Source organism: Dendropsophus ebraccatus, chromosome 4 (genome assembly GCF_027789765.1).
Source record: "Dendropsophus ebraccatus isolate aDenEbr1 chromosome 4, aDenEbr1.pat, whole genome shotgun sequence".
NCBI lineage: Eukaryota > Metazoa > Chordata > Amphibia > Anura > Hylidae > Dendropsophus > Dendropsophus ebraccatus.
Window position 1 is genome coordinate 31806175 of NC_091457.1, and position 22743 is coordinate 31828917.

Consider the following 22743-nt stretch of genomic DNA (forward strand, 5'->3'; position numbering starts at 1 on the left):
CATATCAATACCCTTCATATCAGAATGTGTATTTAAGTATCATGCACTTCATCCATACTGGTGATTATTCATTACAACAATTATCTTTAGAGGCCCTGAATAGTTTAATTCTCCTTATGTAAATGCAGACAGATGAAAGAGGTGAGTTTTTCTGTGCACAGCACCACTCTACCGTGTCTCTTTTTCCCCATATGACCGGACGCCTGCAGCTTGTTCTGCCTTTCATACAGCTCCCTCCACCGTATGCAGCGACCGCAGATTCTCTAGCTTTTCAGCACCCGCCCTATAAGATGACCCCTGACTTCTGAGAAGATTTTCCTGGGTTAAAAAGTAGTCTTATACGCAAGAAAATACAGTACTTTTATAAACATTTAGAACTAATTGGTGAATATTTAATTTACTTTTTTTTATATGTGTAACTCTACATAGTTGGGGTGTGTTTACATCACATCACTTATTAAATGCATTTGTCACCTGCAGGCACTCATGGGGAGTAAACATTTTGTAGTGTCCCACAGGTGTTTCCCTAAATTATTTTACCACCCAGGTAAAGTAACTCTCTCAGGTGTCACACCAAGTGAAATTATCTGTGTTTTCCACTACAGCTACTAGGTGTCCAACTCCCCCTGTGCACAGCTGCAAGTGTATGTAAAAGGTTTAGCTATGTTCAGACACTCTTTACACCTCTACCCTCACTCTCACTTCCTGTCACACACCCTATATGAGGTAGGGGCCGAGGCACCTTACTGACACACGCTCGTCCACTCGGGGTAGTCTTCAGTAAAAGACAACGGTGTAGGACTAGTACTACCTCACAAGACGGTCTCCAATATTGTGTAGGCAGATATCAAGCTATATTTAAATGTGAGTATGAGAAGTTCTTCAAGAAGCTATACTTTCTACCTAGGCTGTGGAGTCGAAGTCCTGGAGTCAGAAAAAATGTACCGACTCTAGCTTTAAAAATGTTACTCATTAACCCTTTGAGGACCAAGGCCAAAATGACCCAGTGGACCACGCCATTTTTCATTTTTGTGCTTTGTGTTTTTTCCTCCTACCCTTCTAAGAGCTCTAGCACTTTCATTTTTCTATCTACAGGGCCATGAAAGGACTTGTTTTTTTCAGGAACAGGTGTACTTTGTAATGGTGTCTTTCATTCTACCATAACACGTATGACGGAACCCCAAAATATTAGTTCTGAAAATAAATAGATAAATTGGTGAAATTGGAAAAAAGAATGCAATATGATAACTTTTGGGGGGTTCCTGTGTCTACGTAATGCACTATATGGTTTAAGCGACTAGATAATACTTATTCTATAAGTAAGTCCGAACACAACCATATTCAGGTTTACACAGATTTTTTTTTTATTGTTTTATTTTTGTTTTGCTTGTTTTATTTATTTTTTAATAAAATCCTTTTTTTTTTTTTGCAATTTAATAATAATATGGTCCTATTGTGACTCACATAACGGTTTTAGTTTTTCACCTACTGTATGGAGTGTCATTATTTGCGCCAAGATCTCTACTTTCTATTAATGCTATATTTGTGTAGATTGCATGTTTTGATCACTTTTTATTATATATATATATATATATATATATATATATATATATATATATATATATAGTATGTATATGTATGTATGTATGTATGAATCCTGGTGCTTTTTTCCCCTCTTTTTGTTATCGCCGTTTGCCATATTGGATGATTGTTATATTTTAATAGATCGGACAATTACGCACGCTACGGTATATAATATGTTTATTTTTGTATGTTTTATTTATACTATGGTATAGGGGAGTGATTTTATTTTTTATTGGGGTATTTTTAAAAACATTTTTACTTCCCCACCCTCCCTACACATTTCAAGTCCCCTTGGGGGACTTTTACATGCAATCAATAGATTGCATACACTGAGCACTGCTAGGGCCTGATGCACGTTGTGGTGTCTAGGTTGCACAGTCCACCAATGATAAAAAGCTTTTTTCACTAGACCGAACACCAAAAAATCTATTATAAAGTAAAGTATCAAAACTGCACAATTTAGGCTTTACAGCTGTGTAGAGAAGTCCTCATACAGAAAGGGGGTGACAGTATCACTTTAATACGGACTAGGGAGGTAACAACTGGGAAATACAGGTGTAAGACAATATTTTGTTTCATTGGTTTGCAAGTGTTTTTTTTCAGTCCAAGCCTATTTGTTAAAAGCTCATTATGAACTTTTCCTTTTCTTATATATTTCTGCTCAGTTGGACAATGACAATTTGACCCTAAAGCCAAGGCCAGCTCCAGATATCACCAACAGTACAGCTCCTTCACCTGCTCATAAAGTTCACCGCAGTGTATCTGCTAATACGAAGCAAAGAAGACTCAGTGATCAAGGTAAATGCAGATTAATGAAAATGGTTCAGTGTAATACAATGCACTTGTGGATTGTCTTTATTTTATTAGTACTGATTTTTTTTTTTTAAGTTGGGCCAACCATCCCTACGTCAAATTCATACTCCAAAAAGACACAGAGTAACAATGCTGAAAATAAGCGGCCTGATGAGGAGCGAGAAAGTGGGCGCAAATCTGGCAGTGCGGTTAGAGTGCCACCTAGTCCTTTATCTGGATTGGAGAGAAGGAAAACTACCCCAACTCCTTCTACAGTAAGAAGTGCTGTGTGTTTTCGTGAGAGACATATAACTGTATTATACACTTATCTCAAAAACAAAGAGATATTTGGCTTTCAGGTGAAATTTATTAAAGATTTCAAATGTGCACACTACAGTGATACATCATGATAATAGTACATTTAAGTCGAAGTATGCAGTAGTGATTTTCCTTATTTCAAACTATTTAGTGAAACGAAAGCCAACATTGGTGGGTATACCCAGCAAAAATGTTGATGTCTCAATAACTTGTCATATGCCCTTGAGCATCAATTACAGCTTGACAACGTGCTGTCAGGGGTGAATCAAGCCACTCTGCTGCCACCCCACACACACACACACACACACACACACACACACACTTGTGTTTGTGTAAAATATATATATAACATATGTTGTATGTGTGTGTATGTACAACTGCATTTCAATAAATTAGAATATCATCAAAAAGATTTTTTTCCCCCGGTAATTCAATTCAAAAAGTGAAACCTCTATATTATTACAAAAAGAGTGAACTTTTTCTAGTGTTTATTTGTCGATGTTAATAATTATGGCTAACAGTCAAAGTAAACCCAAAAATCATTATCTGAGAAAATTAGAATAATTAACCCAAAACACCTGCAAAGGTTTCCTAAGCAGTTAAAAAGGTACCTAAGGGTGCCTTTACACAGAGATTTATCTGACAGATTTTTTTTAAGCCAAAGCCAGAAACAAACTCTGAAAAGGAAGTATTGAGATTACTTTTGAGTACTGTGAGTACTTTTCAAATCCATTCCTGGCTTTGGCTTCAAAAATCAGTCAGATAAATCTCTGTGTAAAGACACCCTTAGGGGCCTATTCCACGGAGCGATATTCGGACGATTATCACTCCGTGGAATAGAGAGAACAATCAGCCGATGATTGTGTCATCGGCTGATCGTTCATGTAGGTTCAAACCTAAAATCAATGGTCGCAACCCGCGCATCGCTACGTGGAATAGCTGCGCGGAAGGCGACCGCCATTTCAAACATCATACATTACCTGTCCAGGCGCAGGTCTTCTCCTTCTCCCGGTCCCGCGCCGCAGCAGCTTCGGAGTGCCCTGTCTCAGCTGACAGACCGCTCAGCCACCGCGGCCAGTGGTTAGCTAAATGGTCTGTCAGTTCAGACATGCCGCTCCGAAGCTGCTGCGGCGCGCGACCGGGAGAAGGAGAGGACCTGCGCCTGGACAGGTAATGTATAAAACAAGGGCTGCAAGGACATTGGTAACGATGTTTTTGCAGCCCTCACAAACGATTGTCAGGCCATGGAATAGGCCCAGTAAACGAGCGGCCGATCTAGCAGATCGGCGCTCATTTACATCGTTGATCGGGCCATGCTTGGCCCGTTGAATAGGACCCTTAGTCTGTTTCAATAGACGACACAATCATGTGGAAGACTTGACTTAAGGCCCTATTCCACGGGCCGACTGTAAGGAACAAACAAGCACTGTTAGCACTTGTTTGCTCCTTGTTCCCCGCTCGCTGCCACTGCTACTACACGCAGCGGCAGCAAGCGGGAGGGGCTGCGGGGGGCTACCTGGGTGATCACTGGTCGTCCGGGCAGCCCATAGAGGATAGTGGTGGTCTGCTGCAGCCATGGAGCGACAGCAGCAGATCATTGCTATCACAGTCGTTTGTCTTTTACATGTTGAAAGACAAACGACAGTACCGAATATGGCTGATAATAGTTCAGTGGAATAGGGCCTTTACTGACTTGACAGACGTCCAGAAGGCAATCACTTACACATTCCACAAGGAAGGTAATCCCCAAGAGATGACTGCTAAAGAAGCTGGCTGTTCTTGTTTTAGAAGGCTTAATGCTTGTTTCTTATCATTTATTGCACACTTAACAGCTGTAGTTAACCACATTGGCTTTTCTCCTATTTCTACTAAGCTTATTCCCATATGGTATGTGTCGTTCACAAGATCTACCCAGGATGCTCTTAAGAATGTCCCATTTCTCTTGTGTACTTTTATTTCTCAGGGCATTGTCCTAGCCTATGTCCCCCAAGGACCTCTCTAGTTTTTGGAAATTAGCTTTCCTGAAGTTTAATGTTTTTGTAGCCACCCTACTAAGCATTTTATTGAAGCATAATGGAAAACTTAATATGTTTAGGTCACTATTACCTAGGTGACCACCCACATCTACTTTTGATATTCTGCCTGGCTTATTGGTTGAAATCCAGTACAGAAGTGCCCCCTCCCCCTTTTGTTGGTTCCTGTACTAGTTGGGAAAGGTAATTGTCTTTGACTATTTCCAAAAACCCACTTCCTTTGCTGGAGCTGCAGGTTTCTGCTTTCCAGTCTATATTGGGGTAGTTAAAGTCCCCCATATAAATGACTTCACTCTGCTTCGCTGCCACATCTATTTGTCTACTTGTCTACTTGGAGATACTTGGAGATTTATAACTCACTCCTATAAGTATTTTATTGTTATTCTTTTGTCCCTGCCCTTATTCCCACCCCATTATCATCACATATATCCTCCCACAGAATGAGCTTAAGACAGGATTTAACATATAGGCAGAACCCTCCTCTTTCTTATTTTTACGGAGATTTCTGAACAGACTATAAACCTGGAGATTAACCGCCCAGTCATAGCTATCATCAAGCCATGTCTCACTTATCCCCACTTTATCGTATTCCTCTTCCATCATAAAAAGTTCTAATTCCTCAGCTTTATTAGTGAGGCTTCGAGCATTTGTATACATACATTTAATATGTTTGTCCATATTTCCTTTCCTCTTATCACTAATGACTGTTCTATCCCCTCCGTCCCTTCCCCCCCCCCCCCCCCCCCCCCCCCCCCCCCCCCCCCCCCCCCCCAGTTTCATAACCTAGCCCCAGCTCTCCATCTACTCTTTTGACCCTCTATATTGTAGTTGCCCTCCCCCGCAGTTCCTAGTTTAAACACTCCTCCAACCTCTTGGCCATCTTCTCCCCCAGCACAGCTGCATCCTCCCTATTGAAATGCAGCCTGTCCCTACTGTAGAGCCTGTAACCAATCGAGAATTTGTCCCAGTTCTCCATGAACCCAAACCCCTGTAACCTACACCAGTTTTTAAAGGAAACCTGTCACCCCCCCCGTGCCGGGGTGACAGGCTCCCGACCCCCCGTTAGATCCCCCTATACATACCTCATTGCATCGGGTCTCACTTCCTGAGCCGGTCTGGTGACTGAGATTCCAGCGCCCGAAGCCCGGCGCGCGCGCGCTCACAGGAGAGTCTGATGCCCATAGAGAATGACGGCGCATCGGACTCCCCATTCATTCTCTATGAGCATCTGACTCTCCTGTGAGCGCAATGAGGTATGTCTAGGGGGATCTAACTTATTTACCTCCATAATCTCCCACTGTTTCTCTGGTGTGGCACGTGTTACAGGTAATGTCTTGGAAAATATCACCTTGGAGGTCCCTAGTCTCACGCTTCCCGCCTAAGTTTCTGAAATCGTTTTTAAGGACCCTCCTCCTACCTTTTACTTTATCATTGGTGCCAATGTGCACCATGACCATTGGGTGATCACAATCCCTTCCCAGTTATCTGTCAATCCGATTTGCAATGTGACTGACTCAAGCGCCAGGTAGGCAACACACTGTTCGATGATCCCGGTCTTTGTGACAAATTGCCCTGTTTGTCCCCCTAATAATTAAGTCCCCCACTACCAGTACCTTTCTGGCCCTGCAATCCTATTTCCCACTTACTGGAGCAGACACCCCCCTGGCTTTCAGAGGCAGCTTCCTGTGGCAGCAACTCCACCCCTGAATCAACATCCCTCTCATCCACCAACTTAGCAAACTTGTTGGGGTGTGCCAGATCAGGACTAGCCTCCCTTGCACTCTTCCCTCTACCCGTTTCCTAACTGTTACCCAACTAGCTGCCTCATCATCCTGCACCTCCATACTATCACCTACTCTGCCTTCCACCCCTGCGAGTGCTTGCTCAGTGAGCAGAAGACTCCTTTCCATTCCGCCAATGGCTCTCAATTTTTGCAGCTGCTCATTTAGATCCAGAAACTGGGCTTCCAAACCAGCAATATGCACACATAAACCCTTTAACATAGAAATCTGTGGGGTATTGTCAAGAGGAAGATGAGACACCAGACCCAACAATAAGGACGAACTGAAGGCTGCTATCAAAGCAACCTGGGCTTCCATAACACCTCTGCATTGCCACAGGCTGATCACCTTCATGCCATGCCGCATTGATGCCGTCATTCATGCAAAAGGAGCCCTGACCAAGTATTGAGTGCATGCACTGTACATAATATTCATTTGTCCAACATTTCTGTGTTGAATTTTTTCAACACAGAAATGTTGAGATAATGAATTTGGGGTTCTCCTTTGCTGTATGCCATAATCATCAGCATTAACAGAAATAAACACTAAAAAAAGTTCACTGCTTTGAATTGAATTACTGACAAAAAATAACTTTTTGATATTTTAATTTTAGATGCACTTGTGTGTGCGTGTGTATAAATATATTTATCTATAGATATATCTATATATAATGTTTGTCAAGTTTTTTTTCTTTGTGTGTGTGTACGTGTGCAGGCTGGTGTTTGAAACAGTGATGTCTTCTGTTCAGAATCTGCCAGAGAGACATTTTAGGTTCCTTGCTACAGCACATATAGTAAGTAGGTCCCCTTTGTGCCTCTGATAGCCTAGATGGCAGCCCCTTCCATGTATGCATCCCCCTGGTAGTTGCGCCCCCTTCCCCTATAGAAATTGTCCCCCAATTTATGCTTTCTGCTAGTAGTCTGAAAGCCCCCCTCCCCCCAGTGTAATAATTATATAAAAAAAAAAAAAAAAAAAAAAAAAAAAACTACTTACCCTTAGTGGTTGCATGGGTGGCATAGTGTTAGTGTGGAGGCAGAAAGCTTGTTTGCCATGGCAGGAAGCCAATTGCTTCTTGTCCTGTCATTGACAGTGTTGTATCATTAAACAATGAGGAGAGAGATGATAATTCAAAAGCCAGGTGCAACGGCTAGTCCGACCCACCCCCCTTCCAGTAGCAGTGGACGCCACCTGTGACCAAGACAAATGGCCTCATGGCAAAAGTGCCCCTACCTTCCATTCACAAATCAACTTCTTATCTGCTGAGGCATGGCATCTCTCTCTTCTTGGAGGGCAACCCTCAGTTCCTTGAGGTTTTGGGGTACAAAACTAGGAGCCACTACATGGTGACTCTGGCCTGGAAAAAGTGCAGGCCACTCTATTTGAGGTCCCCCCAGTCTCCAGTAGCTTATCCCTAATGATGTAACCTCAAAGAGGTTACACACACACCCCCGGCAATCTCCTACTTTTCCCGTATCCTGTGGATAAGGGAAAGTAAATTTTTCACAGGATACCCCTTTAAGTTAACCTGTAAAGCAGTGCTTCTCAAACTGTGAGGCGGGCCTCACCGGTGAGGCGCCCCCTAGTTGTTGGTGAGGCCCAGCTGAGGAGCCAGTTTTCACAAAAGTGACTATGATCTGCAGTCATTTTGCTGTTCGCAAAAATATGCATTTTAGCAACATTATTAATTTATTTTGTACTTGCTTTATTTGTATATAGAGCTTGGGAGATGGGTGAAAGGTAGCCCTAGCATTATTTCCAGCTTTTAAATGGACTTTCACCACAGATGGTGAGGCCCAGGCACCCACTTGGTCAATCTGATGAGGCCCAGGCATTGACTTGGTCTGTTGGGTGAGGCTCCAGTAGAAAAAGTTTGAAAAGCACTGCTGTAAAGGATAGTGTGCATTTGAGGTTCATCCTGAGATGTCAGCTGCAAGCCAAATATACTTGTGTATGTGAGTAGTGTATCACTAAGGTACCTCTTGTAATTCTATAAAATACCAGTATTTACCTGGCAGCTTAATGAAAATGAGCAGCAGCACCTCAGACTGTGAGTAATGGCTCACAGGTGGAATTGGCTGAACTATTAGATAGTGTTAATAAACCTGTAGAGTAAATCAAACAAAACACTAAAATTACAGATTTGTGGTCATCAAAAGACATGATGCTTAGCCGCTAGCATCTACAACTATTCTGAAGAGACAGGATATTTCTGCAAGACAATCCTGGATTTTGCAGGGTTGCGTACTCTTCCACAAGCGGGATATAACTAAGTGCGCTGCCATCAGAAGAAATCTTAATAAGGACTTGGCAGGTGTCCAAGTGAGATGGGGTTTATAGACAATAGAAGGGAGCAGGATCATTTTCCAATTATATTCCAGTTATGGTAATTTAAAAACAATGGGGGAGATTTATCAAACATGGTCTAAAGTAAAACTGGCTCAGTTGCCCCTAGCAACCAATCAGATTCCACCTTTCATTTTCCAAAGAGTCTGTGAGGAATGAAAGGTGGAATCTGATTCTGGTTGCTAGAGGCAACTGAGCCAGTTTTACTTTACACCATGTTTGATAAATCTCCCGCAATATCTATAACTTTAGCCCAAAAGCATTTCCACCAAATTTTGGTTGGGATACCACCATCTACATAACATCTCTAGCAGCTCTCAGAGGCCTCTGGGAAATATCCAGTAAAGGACTGTAGGGACCCGCAACCAACATGCTAAGAGTTCAAAATTAGTCTGCGTTTCGTTGCGTTTTTAACTAGAGATGAGCGAAACGGATTCGGGTTCGAGTCAATCCGAACCCGAACGTTCGGTATTTGATTAACTGGGGCTGCTGAACTTGGATAAAGCTCTAAGGTTGTCTGGAAAACATGGATACAGCCAATGACTATATCCATGTTTTCCACATAGCCTTAGGGCTTTATCCAAGTTCAGCAGCCAACGCTAATCAAATGCCGAAAGTTTGGGTTTGGATCGACTCGAGCATGCTCAAGGTTCGCTCATCTCTGCTTTTAACTTTAAGCTATATTAACCAGAAAAAATAGCAGAAAGGTAGAAGGAAGGGGAGAAACCATCCAAAGCAATGCATATATCACTTTGTTTAGGCATATCACAGTGAAGTGTATTTGAGACAAAAATACAATACGTAAGTTGCATTACTGCTGTTGTATCATTTTTACTTTTACAGAACAGTGTACTTTCCACTGGGACCAACCGTAGCCGCAATTCTCCTATGCTAGAAAGAGCTAATCTTGGTCCTGGATCAGTTCAGAATGGCAAGGATAGGTAAGAAGCATTTCATATGTATTCTGTCATAATAAAGTGTACCTCCTCCAATTCAGTTCTCCCATCATTTGGGCATGGAGAGGACTAAGGAACATGCTCTGTGGTACTGAACAATACTAGGAGAGTCTCGGGCTTCATGGGACTCGTTCTAACTAAAGAAGCACTCCAGCAACCATTTAACTTCACCTCCACCAGCTTTGTACTGCCATGCTTCTCTAGCTTACCAGCTGCTCCGTGTCTGTTTTGTGCTGCCATCTCTGGTCCCTGCCGTAGTGCCGATTCACTCAGCATTTGAATCACCTGTAACTACAGCAGTGAACCACCTGTAATTTCCCCATATACTGTGGCTGGCAAAAAGAATCACCCCCTTTGGCATTTTTTGTGTATTGCTACATCACAACCGGGAATTTAAAATAGTTTTGTGGGGTTTTTTTCATGGAAAGAAGATGCCGACAACTTGTTTGAAGCAAACAATTAGGCCTAAATGACGGAAATCTTCAGTATGCAAAACTAAACTCACTAGTTTATAGAGCCACCTTTTGTGACCATTACAGCTGCAAGTTGCTTTGGATAAGTCTCTCTGAGCTTGTCACATTTTTTCCTATTCCTCAAGACAAAACGGCTCCAGCCCTTATAAGTTGGATGGTTTCCACTGGTTAACCGCAATCTTTAAAGAGGTATTCCAGGAAGAATTAACTTTTCCGCTATCCACAGGATAGGGGAAAAGTAGGAGAGCGTTGGGGTCGATTTCTGCATTGGGCCACCTGCTTCTGTATTATGAATAGAGCCATGGGTATGGCACATGACCCGCGGCTCTGTTCATTCCTATGAAGCCAACGGAAAGAACTGAGTACAGTGCTCTTCCGGGTACTCTGTTCTTTCTTTCACTCTATAGGAATGAATACAGCGGGTACCCACAGCTCTATTCATAATACAGAAGCCGAGACCCTATACGGAGATTGGCAGGGAAGTACAGAGGTCGGACTCCCCACGATCTCCTACTTTTCCCTTATCCTGTGGATAGGGGAAAAGTTGCTTTTCCTAGAATACCCCTTTAACTCTGACCACAGATTCTCAATTGAATTAAGGTCTGGGCTTTGACTAGGCCATTCCAATACATTAACACGTTTACCCTTAAACCACTTGAATTTTGCCTTCAGTCATTGTCCTGTTAGAAAATGAACCTCCACCTTAGTCTCAAATCACTGACAGACAGGAACAGGTTTTGCTCTAAATTATCCCTATATTTAGAACCATCCATCTTCTCCTTAACTTGGACCAGTCCCAGCTGCTAAAAAACATCCCTGAGCATGAAGCTGCCACCACCATTTTTTTACTGTGGGGATGTTTCATTTTAGGGGAAGAGATGTGTTGGTTTTGCACCAGACATAGTGTTTTCCTTAATGGCTAAAAAGTTTAACCTTGGAATGATAATGATGATTATGCAGCTTTCCCCAGCATCTTGTACTCAGTATGATAGAGGTCACCCAGTATTTTGTACTCCGTATGATGGAGGTAACGGAGCTTTCCCAGCATTGTATACTCAATATGTTGGTGATCATCAAGCTTTCCTAGCATCTGTACTCATTTTAATGGTTATAATGCAACTTTCCAGGGGTAGTGGCACCTTGGTATAAACAGAGCTTGGGGAGCTGAAGTGCAGGTGCAATTGGGAACCTGGGAAAGTTGGATAACACACTCTGATACTGGGGTAGTATTCTGGGTGCCTGATACTGGGGAATGTAATATGCTGGGGTTTGTTAAATACTTAAGGTCTGATACTGGGGTCTGTAATTTGCTGGGGACCTGATACTGGGGTGTGTAATAAGCGGAGAACTGATATTGGGGGTCTTTAATATGCTGGAGGGCTGATATCGGAGTCTGTAATAAGCTGGGGGCCTAATACCTGAGTATATACTATGCTGTATTATGCTAGAAGTCTAATACTGGGATGTGTAATATACTGGGGGTTTATAGTGGGGTCTGTAATATTCTGGGGACCTGATATTGGCGTCTATATTATACTGGGGGCTGATACTGGGGTGTGTAATATGCGGGGGGTCGTATACTGGGGTCTGTAATGCTCCCTTTGTATTTTCCTAATTGTAAGGTCCATATAATAAGGACAATATAGGGACAATTCTGAAACCCACCCACCGGTTACAAGTCGCACCACCACAAAAAAAACAACCATAAGGGTGTGCAGGGGGGTGGCGTCAGCACTCAAAGTGCCTAGGGCAGCATTAACTCGACATACAGGCCTGATCATATTGATTAATGCTCCAGTCTCTGCCTGCAAACCCTGCAGCTAGTTATGTTTGGTCTCTTTGCCACCTCTCTGATGCCCTCCACACCTGGTCTGAGAGTTTTGGTGGGCGGCGATCTCTTGGCAGATTTATTATAGTATTGTGTTCTTTGTATATTTTTTATAATCCAACCCAGTAGTTCTCAACAACTTTGTCCCTGACATGTTTGAAGATCTCCTTGGTCTTCATGGTGGTATTTGGTTAGTGGTGCCTCTTGCTTAAAGGGGTTGTCCCGCTAAATTACAAAATATACTTCTCCATGGGCTCAGGGGGACAAAAAATTGCTATATACTTAACCTGTTCTGCCCTGCCTTTGCCGCTGTCGTCATTCTGACGACTTCCATTGACGTGACTTTCCCAAAGGAAATGGCTGTTTAGCATAGACAGTATAGTGCTATCTATGCTGAGTGGCCATTTCTTGTGGGAATGGCACGTTACCAGACATTTTAAGAATGATGACATGAGCGGAGGACAGCGGGCAGTGGCGGAGCGAGTAAATTAGCACTGTTGTGTCCTCCACAGCCCCGCCAAAAGTGTAGTTTTGTAATTTAGGCCAGACAACACCTTTAAGGGTGTTGCAGCTTCCGTGGCCTTTCAAAAAAGGTATGTATAAATGGACTGACCAAGAGATTGCACATAGGTGGACTTAATTTCACAAAGGCTGCATTTCCACATTGTGTATATACAGTTGTGGGCAGACTGTATTGCACAGAGTGAATTGTCAGAACTCCCTGCATCATAATTTATTATGATGTAGTGAGCTCCAAAACAGGTAGCGCTCGGCACCATTTAACTTACACTGCTATGTCAGTACAGTAGTGCAGAGCTTTAAAGGGGTTATCCAGCGCTACAAAAACATGGCCACTTTTCTTCCAGAGACAGCCCCACTCTTGTCTCTAGCTTGGGCGGGGTTTTGCTGCTGAGTTCTATTGAAGTGAATGGAGCTTAATTGCAAACGGCACCTGAACTGGAGACAAGAGTCGTGTTGTCTCTGAAAGAAAGTGGCCATGTTTTTGTAGCGCTGGATAACCCCTTTAACTGTTTAGGAGCTTACTGCAGCATAATGATTTACGATGCAGGGAATTCCGACTGTTTAGTCCATGCTATACAGTCTGCCTACAGGCCATATACACGCAACGTGGGAATACAGTCTAAGCATGTGACTTCTGTAGGAAATTCTTTAGGTTGCACCGGAACATTTTTAGAAGCTTCATACTAAAGTACATAAATATGGCAAATTTTCAATTTATTTCCAAAAAATGTCTTTTTAAAAATATTTTCACTTCACCAACAAAGGGTGGGTTCACACAGGACGACTCACAGCGGAAATCTTGCGAGTTTTGCAGCGAGATCCGCTACAAAGTAAGGTCCTGGCAGGTCCATGTGAATACATACTCGCAGCGGTCTGAAAAACCGCTGCGTGTATGTAATTCAGCAGCCCCCTTAACCCCTTAATTGGCTCCCGCTGTCTGTATACATTACCTGTCTCCTTGCTGCACGGGGTCCCGGCTTCCTGCTCTCCCGCTTAGCCAAGCAGTGTGTTGCCCAGCTGCAGCCACTGATTGGCTGGGCGGCAGAGCAGGAAGCCGGGACCCCGTGCAGCAAGAGACTGGTAGTGTATACAGACAGCGGGAGCGATTAAGGGGGCGGCTGAATTACATACTTACATATCTTTCAGACTGCTGCGAGTATGTATTCACAGGACCTGCCAGGACCTTACCTCATAGCGGATCTCACAGCAAGATTTCCACTGCGAGTCGTCCTGTGTGAGGGCATCCTTAGACTATTTTGTGCACATGCATCACACAATTTAAATTTTTTTTTTAATTAAACAAAATAGATAAAAAGCCAAAAGGGTGAATACTTGGTTTAAGACTCTTATATACCTACATTGGGAAAGTGACCTCTGGTCTACACACAAACCCCAGTGTGAACTGGCTAGTCACACCAGGGAGAGGAAGCAAACTGAGCAGTTTACCCTCATCAGCCTTATGCTGGGAGGGTTAAATTACATGGTCACTGGAGTGCTTTTTTAGGAAGCTAAGGAGCCATTTAATTACCATTCTTCTGAATGCAGATGTCTCTTATTTCATGAACAGTTACAGTAATACATTAATGGTCTATTCCTAAATTACTTTGGACTGATTTTTGTTAATTCTGTGTTTTAAAGGGTTTATCCAGCGAAAGACACAGTGCTCTCTGCTGACATTTCTGTCTGAGGCAGGAACTGTCCAAAGCATTAGCAAATTCCCATAAAAATCCTTTCCTACTTGGGACATTTTCTGTCTCAGACAGCATAGAGCACACAGCACTTTGTGAGACTGAAAAGAAAACAAAATTTCTTGCAGGACATACAGCAGCTGATAAGTATGCGACTTGGGAAATTTTAAAATCTCATGTCTTCCCATACTTATCAGCTGCTCTATGTTACAAATTACAAATCTATATAACTTTCTGAAACCAAAAGAAAAAGATTTTAGCTGAATAACTCCTTTAACACTAAAAGACGTTGGTCTAGATTCAGAAAGGCAGCATTTTTACATTAAAGAGGATCTGTAGGCTACAATTTACGTTTCATATTGCTGACGCTGTTAGTTAGAACTTTACCTGTACCACCAGGCCAAGGCTGAAGCACTGGAGGCGGGCCGACCCACCCTTAGTGGAAAGAAACTCCAGCCCCTCCATGATGTGACTCCATTAGAATAAATGGGACCCTATCATAGAGAGGGGCTAAGGTTTCCTCCCACTAAGGGTGGGTCGGGCCGCCTCCAGTGCCTCAGTCTGGGCCTGGTGGTAGTCACTTTAACACCTCTTTGCTCCACCTCCCATACCTGAACCTGCTTGGGACTCCAGTCCCAGGTGTCAAATCAAACAGCGATGAAGGAGTGAGGAGTGCTGTAGCTTGCATTTTTTCAGAAGCTTGGGAAAGTCTCTTTGACTTTGTACCAGAGAATAGAAGCATGTCTCTATGTTCTGGAAGAGTAGAGATAACAGTGTCATCAGTTTAGAACGTGAATTACAGCGGAAAGGTTCCCTTTAAGGAATTTGTCTTGATTGTAATATCTGGGTAAACTGTAAAAGGTTTTATAATTTAATACATCCGTGAGTCTAGCATAGATTTTCACCGTCGTCAGGTTTACCTTTTATTGTTTGTAAGTCTCTTGTATGTTGTATGTACCTTCAGTGTCGTGTTTTTCATAAAGTCAAAAAGAAACATTTGCCTTCCTTTCCGCGCTTTTTCCTTTGTTAGTCTGTGCATCCATATACTGTTTTGTATCTCCATTGTATCTCCACCCTCCTCCATCCAGCTTCTCCATACCTGGCTCCCGTGCCTCTACCGCCTCTGCCCCAGCCACATCAGCTCGGACTCGTTCACATCAGAAATCCATGTCCACCTCTGTGCATCCCTCAAAACCCACACCTTCTTTGGAGGGCAGCACTGATGCACATAGATCAAGGCAAGTGCAAGACTTTGCATTGGGACAATTGTGAAGCTTGATTATGGTTGTTTTAAAAATTTCACATTTGTGATTTCATTGGCACTACTTAATCTGATACTGTCAACACTAACTGGACAGTGACCAGGTTAATGGAATTGATACAATTGTCCTTTTAGTCATACATTAACAGGACAAAGAGAAACAGCGCAATGCAGAGAAAAAGTTCCAGAAATGTTTTCTTATGAGTGCATTTTTTTACTGTAAGTCATGTCAGGGTTGATTAATAGTTCTCTTTAGTACCTACTGTGGCCATGCACAAACTGGTGTCACAAGCCGCTGCCCCTAACAACTTCTGCACTCGGAACTGCTGTTTTTTGTGCTGTTTTGTGTTTGGTTTTTTTTAAACTTTTTAGAGAGGAAGCATTACTGAGGTATTCTGAGTTGTAGTAGTATTCTATAAATGTTCTTAGCTGGTGCGTAACAAATACTCGCCTTCATCGCTACACTTGCCACTTTCCTGGAGCCTGTTCCATTTCACAGTGCTGCTTCTGTTTGTATTGGGCTGTGCACTTGCCCGTTCAGCTAATGGTCGAGGAAACTGCTTTTTGCTTCATCTGGCTGTGTCTAGCCTTTGGAGGCGTCTTGACACTAAGCTAAATATATGACATGCCTGTGCAATATGTCAAAATTTTAAGTGACCATAACACTTTTAGAAAACTTCATGCTGGCCTAATACAGTTTTGAAACCCATTAACAGTGTACATGCATATAGGCCCTCTTTTTCATACAGACCCAGATTTATCAATCAATCACAGCTCGGCTTTTTTTTCATTGGTTGCTATAGGCAAATCCTGACAATTTTACTTTCCTACAAATTAATAAATCTGGCCACAATTTTGTCAATTGTGTTGTCAGTGTTGTCTAACCACTGGAACCACCACCAATCAGTCGAACTGGGGTCCTCTTTTCTCTTCATTGCATGGCTGCCTCCTTGACATTTGTGAATGGACCCACCAACCTTTGAGTGTGCACAGTGCCCTATTTTTTCATAGTTCCCCAACCTACCCTTACAAGTTTTAGTGTGTATGTATGTATGTATGTATGTATGTATGTATGTATGTATGTGTATATATATATATATATATATATATATATATATATATATATATATATATATATATATATAATATAATAGAGAGAGAGAGGTGTTTAGAAGAATTTGTAGTAATCTTTTTTTCTTCTGCACATCTAACAGCACAGCCCCTCAGAGAGTTCCTGTTGCATCCCCATCTGCTCACAACATCAGCAGTGCTGCTCCAGAGAGGACCAACTTTCCACGTGGAGTCTCCAGTAGGAGCACGTTTCATGCTGGTCAGCTTCGCCAAGCTCGGGACCAGCAGAATTCACAATTTGGTGGTGTAACACCAGCGTCTCCTTCTGGTAATAGCCAAGGTCGTAGGGGCGCAACTGGAAGTATCTTTAGCAAGTTCACATCCAAATTTGTACGCAGGTGAGATGCTAAATCAAACATACAGCCTTTTTTCTTTAAAAATATTTATGTTATGTGAAGCTTTTTCGTTCTAAGTTAAATGTATTTATTGTATACTCTGTTAAAATAGATTTAAGATGTATATGATCTTAACAGTTTAGTTTGTAGACTAGTTTACTGAAGGCTATCTGCGCAATGGTTTGTATTTGTGGAATAATAGTTTTAGTCTCCGACAGATGGATATTGCACTGACATGTCCATATTTGCATTTGGGATATGGGAACCCTTTAGTGTGGCCACAATGTTCACCATATAGTTACAGTACTTGTGTAGGCTGTTAAGCCCCTTTTACATTGGATGATTATAGTCAAGGAGCGTTGATAGAACTGCTCCTTCATTAGATACTCAGCCTCACAATGGCTGATGTGAAATGGGATGTGCGGCCAATAGCAATATATTTAAATGGCTGCACAAACACCACAGGGTTGCACACGATTGCTTGTGTCTTGTGAAGGCACTGCAAACAAGTGCCACTTGTGTTCTTGCATGGCCCCTTGTTAGGCCATGTAAAAGGACCCTAAGAGAGACCAGGTAAACAGAGTTATCAGCAGGAGGAGTAGTAGTAGAAGTATCTATTTTCTTAACAAAACCACATTAAATCACCAATTTACAGTGGTTCTGCATTATGGCTGCATCAGTTGTAGTGGCTGAAGTATATTAAAGGGAAAATATTGACATCCTACCCTGTTGATAGATCCTTAGAGTGGACAGGTTTTTTTTTTTAAAGTATTGCCCCCCAAAAGCTATACAAATTACCAATATACACTTATTTTGGGAAGTGCACATAAACTACTTTTTTCTTTGCACTTACTACTGCATCAAGGCTTCACTTCCTGGATAACATGGTGATGTCATGACTAGAGATGAGCGAATAGTGTAATATTTGATTCAAACAGCTCCCAATATTCGACTATTCAATCGAATATCGAATCCCATTATAGTCTATGGGAGAAAAATCCTTGGGACCTGGAAATCAAGATTCGACAAATTGGAGGTCACCAAGTCCAAGACATCTTTAGAAAGTGATGCAAACACCTCTGGAATGCATCTGGAAAAGCAGGGAATCAGTATTACAGGAATCTGTATTACCAGGGTTAGAGATCCCCGGCAATAATGCAGGTTCCTGTAATAGTTAATATTTAATTTAAAAAAGTTTCGTTCTGAAAAAGTTATTTTTGTTGTTCAATAGCTTAATTAAAACGAATCCATGCTTTTGCAATTAAATATACTGTTAAAAAATAAATATGTATATTTATTTATTTACAGTATTATTTAATTGCAAAAGTATGTATAGTTTTAATTAAGCTATTGAACAACAAAAATAACTTTATTAGAACGAATGTGTTTTATTAATTAAATATTAACTACTACAGGAAGCTCTATTGCCTGCAATACATATTGCCGATAATAAAGCTCAATCTACTATTTAATACTTTAATTAAAACAGCAAATGTTTCTTTTTTTATCACAATAGCAACATTAGAAGAAACATTTAGATTTAAATGTCTGCTCAGCTGATTGGCTGAGCGGACATATAAAGAGCCAGTCCCGTCACACTAAGCTTAGTGTGGCGGGGACCGGCAAAGAGAGAAGATAGAAGACATCGGAGGGTGAGAAGAAAGCTCTCCACCCCCCCCCCCCCCCCCCGCCTTACACTTATCCCAGCAGGGAAGGGGGGGTCCACTTAACCCCTTCCTTGTTGGTATGGGTGCAGTCTGACATCAGTCTGGCCCCAAGGGGTTAGGTGGGGATCCTTACTTAACCACCTGGGGGCCAAATTGTTCAGTATGGCACCCAAAGGGTTAAAGGGGATGCAATTCCTCCTCCATTAACCCCTTGGGTGCCACGCTGTAAGCAGTGATCTGTAAAGATGCATACTTTAAGGTGCACAACACCGCTCATAATGATGGGTGTTGTGCTCCTGTTTGTGTGTGGGTTTTTTTTTTGTGTTTCTCCCTTTTTGTTTTTCAGATATCGGTATCCTGTGGATTACGGCGGATTGTTGGAATTTTTTTTTTAATAAAATGGTCAACAAGGGGTGTGGGGGTGTTTTTATTTGAATAAAAAATATTTTTCACTTGTGTTTGTCTTTTTTTTCTTTACTATATTGACTTAGTAGTGGAAGCCGTCTAATAGCCGAAATCTATTGCTAAGTCAGGGCTTAGTGTTAGCCGGTATAAAATGGCTAACACTAACCCCCCCATATTATTACCCCAGTACCCAATGCCACCAGGGGTACTGGGAAGAGCCGTGTGCCAGTGGTCCTGGAGCGTCAAAATTGGTGCTCCTGGACTGGGCGGCAGCAGGCTGGTAATATTAAGGCTGGGGAGGGCCAAAAACAATAGCCCTTCCCACCCTGGTGTTACTAGGCTGCTGTTGCTTGGTTTTTAACCCGGCTGGTTATGAAAATAGGGGGAACACTACAAGTTTTTTTTTTTAATTATTTAAAAAAAAAAAAAAAAAACGTCTAGGGTTCGCCCTATTTTCATAACCAGCCGGGTTAAAAACCAAGCAACAGCAGCATAGTAACACCAAGGTGGGAAGGGCCATTGTTTTTGGCCCTCCCCAACCTTAATATTACCAGCCTGCTGCCGCCCAGTCCAGAAGCGCCTATTTTGACGCTCCGGGACCACTGGTACCCGGCTCTTCCCAGTACCCCTGGTGGCATTGGGTACTGGGGTAATAATGGGGTTAGGGTTAGCCATTTTATACCGGCTAACACTAAGCCCAGACTTAGGGATTCTGTCTATTAGACTGCTTCCACTTCTAAGTCTATATAGTAAAGAAATAAAGACACGACACAAGTGAAAAATATTTTTTATTCAAATAAAAACACCCCGCACCCTTGTTAACCATTTTATTAAAAAAAAAAATCCCAACAACCGCTGGTCATTGGCGTAGTCCATCAAATCCGCTGTAATCCACAGGATACCGATATCTGAAAACCAAAAAGGGAGAGAAACACAAAAAAACACACAAACACCCATCATTGTGAGCGGTGTTGTGCACCTTACAGTATGCAGCATCTTTACAGATCACTGCTTACAGTCTGGCACCCAAGGGGTTAAAGGAGGATGCATTGCATCTCCTTAACCCTTTGGGTGCCATACTGAACAATCTGGCCCCAGGGGGTTAAGTAAGGGTCCCCACTTAACCCCTTGGGGGCCAGAGTGATGTCAGACTGCACCCATACCAGCAAGGAAGGGGTTAAGTTACCCCCCTTCCTTGCTGGGATGGGTGTAGTGCAGGGGGGGGGCTTTCTTCTTACCCTCTGATGTTTTCTATCTTCTCTCCTTTTTCTTCTATCTTCTCTCTTCACCGGTCCCCGGCACACTGAGCTTAGTGTGACGGGACTGGCTCTGTATATGTCCGCTCAGCCAATCAGCTGAGCGGATGTATAAATCTAAATGTTTCTTATAATGTTGCTATTGTGATAAAAAAAAAAAAAAATAGCATCATTAGAAGAAACGTTTGCTGTTTTAATTAAAGTATTAATTATTACATTCAGCTGTATTACTGGCAGTAGGTTTTGCCGGCAATAGAGCTTCCTGTAGTAGTTAATATTTAATTAATAAAACATATTTTCGTTCTAATAGTTATTTTCGTTGTTCAATAGCTTAATTGAAAGGAATACATACTTTTGCAATTAGATATACTGTAAATAAATATACATTTTTTGTTAACAGTATTTAATTGCAAAAGCATGGCTTCGTTTTAATTAAGCTATTGAACAGCGAAAATAACTTTTTTAGAAGGAAACTTTTTTTATTTATTAAATATTAACCATTACAGGGATTGGCATTATTGCTGGGGATCGCTAGCCCTGGTAATACTGATCCCTGTAATATTGCTTTCCTGCTTTCCCAGGGAGCAGTGAACTTTATTAAAACGGCTAAATAATTGTTTAGCTGTTTTAGTAAAGTTAATTTAGATTCGAATATTCGATCACATATTCAATCAAACTTGAATCTTTCCAATACTATTCGCTCATCTCTAGTCAAGACCCAACTCCCAGAGCTGTGCGTCTGTGGCTGCTGGAGAGGATGATGGCAGGGGGACACTGAGGGACACAGGGCACTGGAGGGACACTGAGCATCCCTCTGCCATCATCCTCTCCAGCAGCCACAGCCCGCACAGCTCTGGGAGTCAGTCGTGATGTCACCATTTTATCCAGGAAGTGAAGCCTTGATGCAGTAGTAAGTGCAAGAAAAAAAACACTTTTTGTGCACTTCCCATAATACGTGTATATTGGTAATTTGTATGACTTTTGAGGGGCAATACAATACTTCAATAAAAATTTTCACCGGACTTCTCCTTTAATATGCCACTGTGATATAGTGTGCTCTTTGAAATGTGTGTTAGAAGTGTATACCTAGGTTGTCCAGGCTTAGAAAAACATGTTTGCTTTCTTCCAGAAACAGCATCTTTTCTGTCCCCTGTTTGGGTGTGGTTTTGCAGCTCAATTCTATAGAATTGAATGGGGATGAATTGTAATACCACATACAGCCTGGGTACAGGTGTGGTGCTCTGTTTGCAAGAAAGGGAACTGTGCTTTTTCTAATCATGGATAACCCCTCAGTGCACCAAAATGGGCACACACTCCAATGACTCCATGCATCCATGATGTTAGAACCACTTTTTGTAGTTTCCTAGTTAAGAAAGTGGATACTTCTGCTACTGTCCAGCAGTAAAGGGGATAGTATTCAGTGATATAATGTCTACACATAAATTAATATTTGTCCTACCCCCTCACTTATCTGTTTTTTTTTGTTTGTTTTTTTTCTTCCTGTTTCCCTCCCATCCCTCTATTTAGAAATCTGTCTTTCAGATTTCCAAGAAGGTAGGCATGGATTCCCCAACTCTATATTATTCTCCCTTTCAACACTGCTCTCTATTCTCTGTTGTCCTTGTCTACTGAGCACTCCTGTTATGTCCTGTGCGGTTAGGACGGCGCGTGTATATGTCTGTGTGATTGTCGCTCGGCATGGAGAGCTGAGGCATATTCAGGACATTATAAGAACTTGAGATTGTGAATACGTTTCACACTTAACCACATTCTCCTTATAGCACTCTGAGTTGCCTCATGTCTTTGTGTCCCTTCTGGTTATAGTCATTCTTTACTGGGTTTGTTTCTGCACCTTGCTACTTTTTCAAGCTCTCCACATTTTAGACACTGCTGAAATAAACTTTGCACACTGCAGTTAGAAATGTTCTTTTTTCCTTCTATATATGCCACAGAGCTTTCATTTAAACCTGATTTGGCACAAATATATAAACTTTGTATTTTACAGCTGTATAATGGTTTGAAAAAGTAGATCTCTTATTAGATTATTGTGCATATAGAAGATAGATGATCAAGCTCCAGATATAGATAAGGATTTCTTAACTCTGCAGTGTCCAAAGTTTGGTTTTCTTTTTAGTTGGTGCTGGGCACCTCGCGGTTTTCTTATGTACCATATAGTGGGTATTTTCTTGCCTCCCTACACTCTTCCCATACATGGTCTGCCAGGTATTTGTGCTTTCTACCCTGCATCCCAGCCACCATGTTACCTACCATCTGGACAGTTGCGGGAGCAGTCTGTGTGTGAATATAGGAATCAACTGCTCATTCACGTCTGGCTTCCTGCATTGGAGAGACTAATGGCCCTATTCCACG

General features: G+C 42.0%; 1 protein-coding gene across 5 annotated transcripts in view; it reads left to right on the plus strand.

Annotated features, from left to right (window-relative positions):
• Nucleotides 1-22743, plus strand: part of MARK2 (microtubule affinity regulating kinase 2) — a 258426-nt gene that overhangs the window by 212127 nt on the left and 23556 nt on the right. For 2 of the 5 annotated variants that reach the window (XM_069965440.1, XM_069965439.1), the window contains exons 12-17: nt 2250-2382; nt 2473-2651; nt 9695-9792; nt 15407-15556; nt 16794-17048; nt 21901-21927. In XM_069965440.1, the coding sequence (XP_069821541.1) occupies nt 2250-2382; nt 2473-2651; nt 9695-9792; nt 15407-15556; nt 16794-17048; nt 21901-21927 (842 nt within the window). The remainder of the gene's footprint in view (nt 1-2249; nt 2383-2472; nt 2652-9694; nt 9793-15406; nt 15557-16793; nt 17049-21900; nt 21928-22743) is intronic. The other 3 variants (XM_069965441.1, XM_069965442.1, XM_069965443.1) reach the window with 3 other exon arrangements.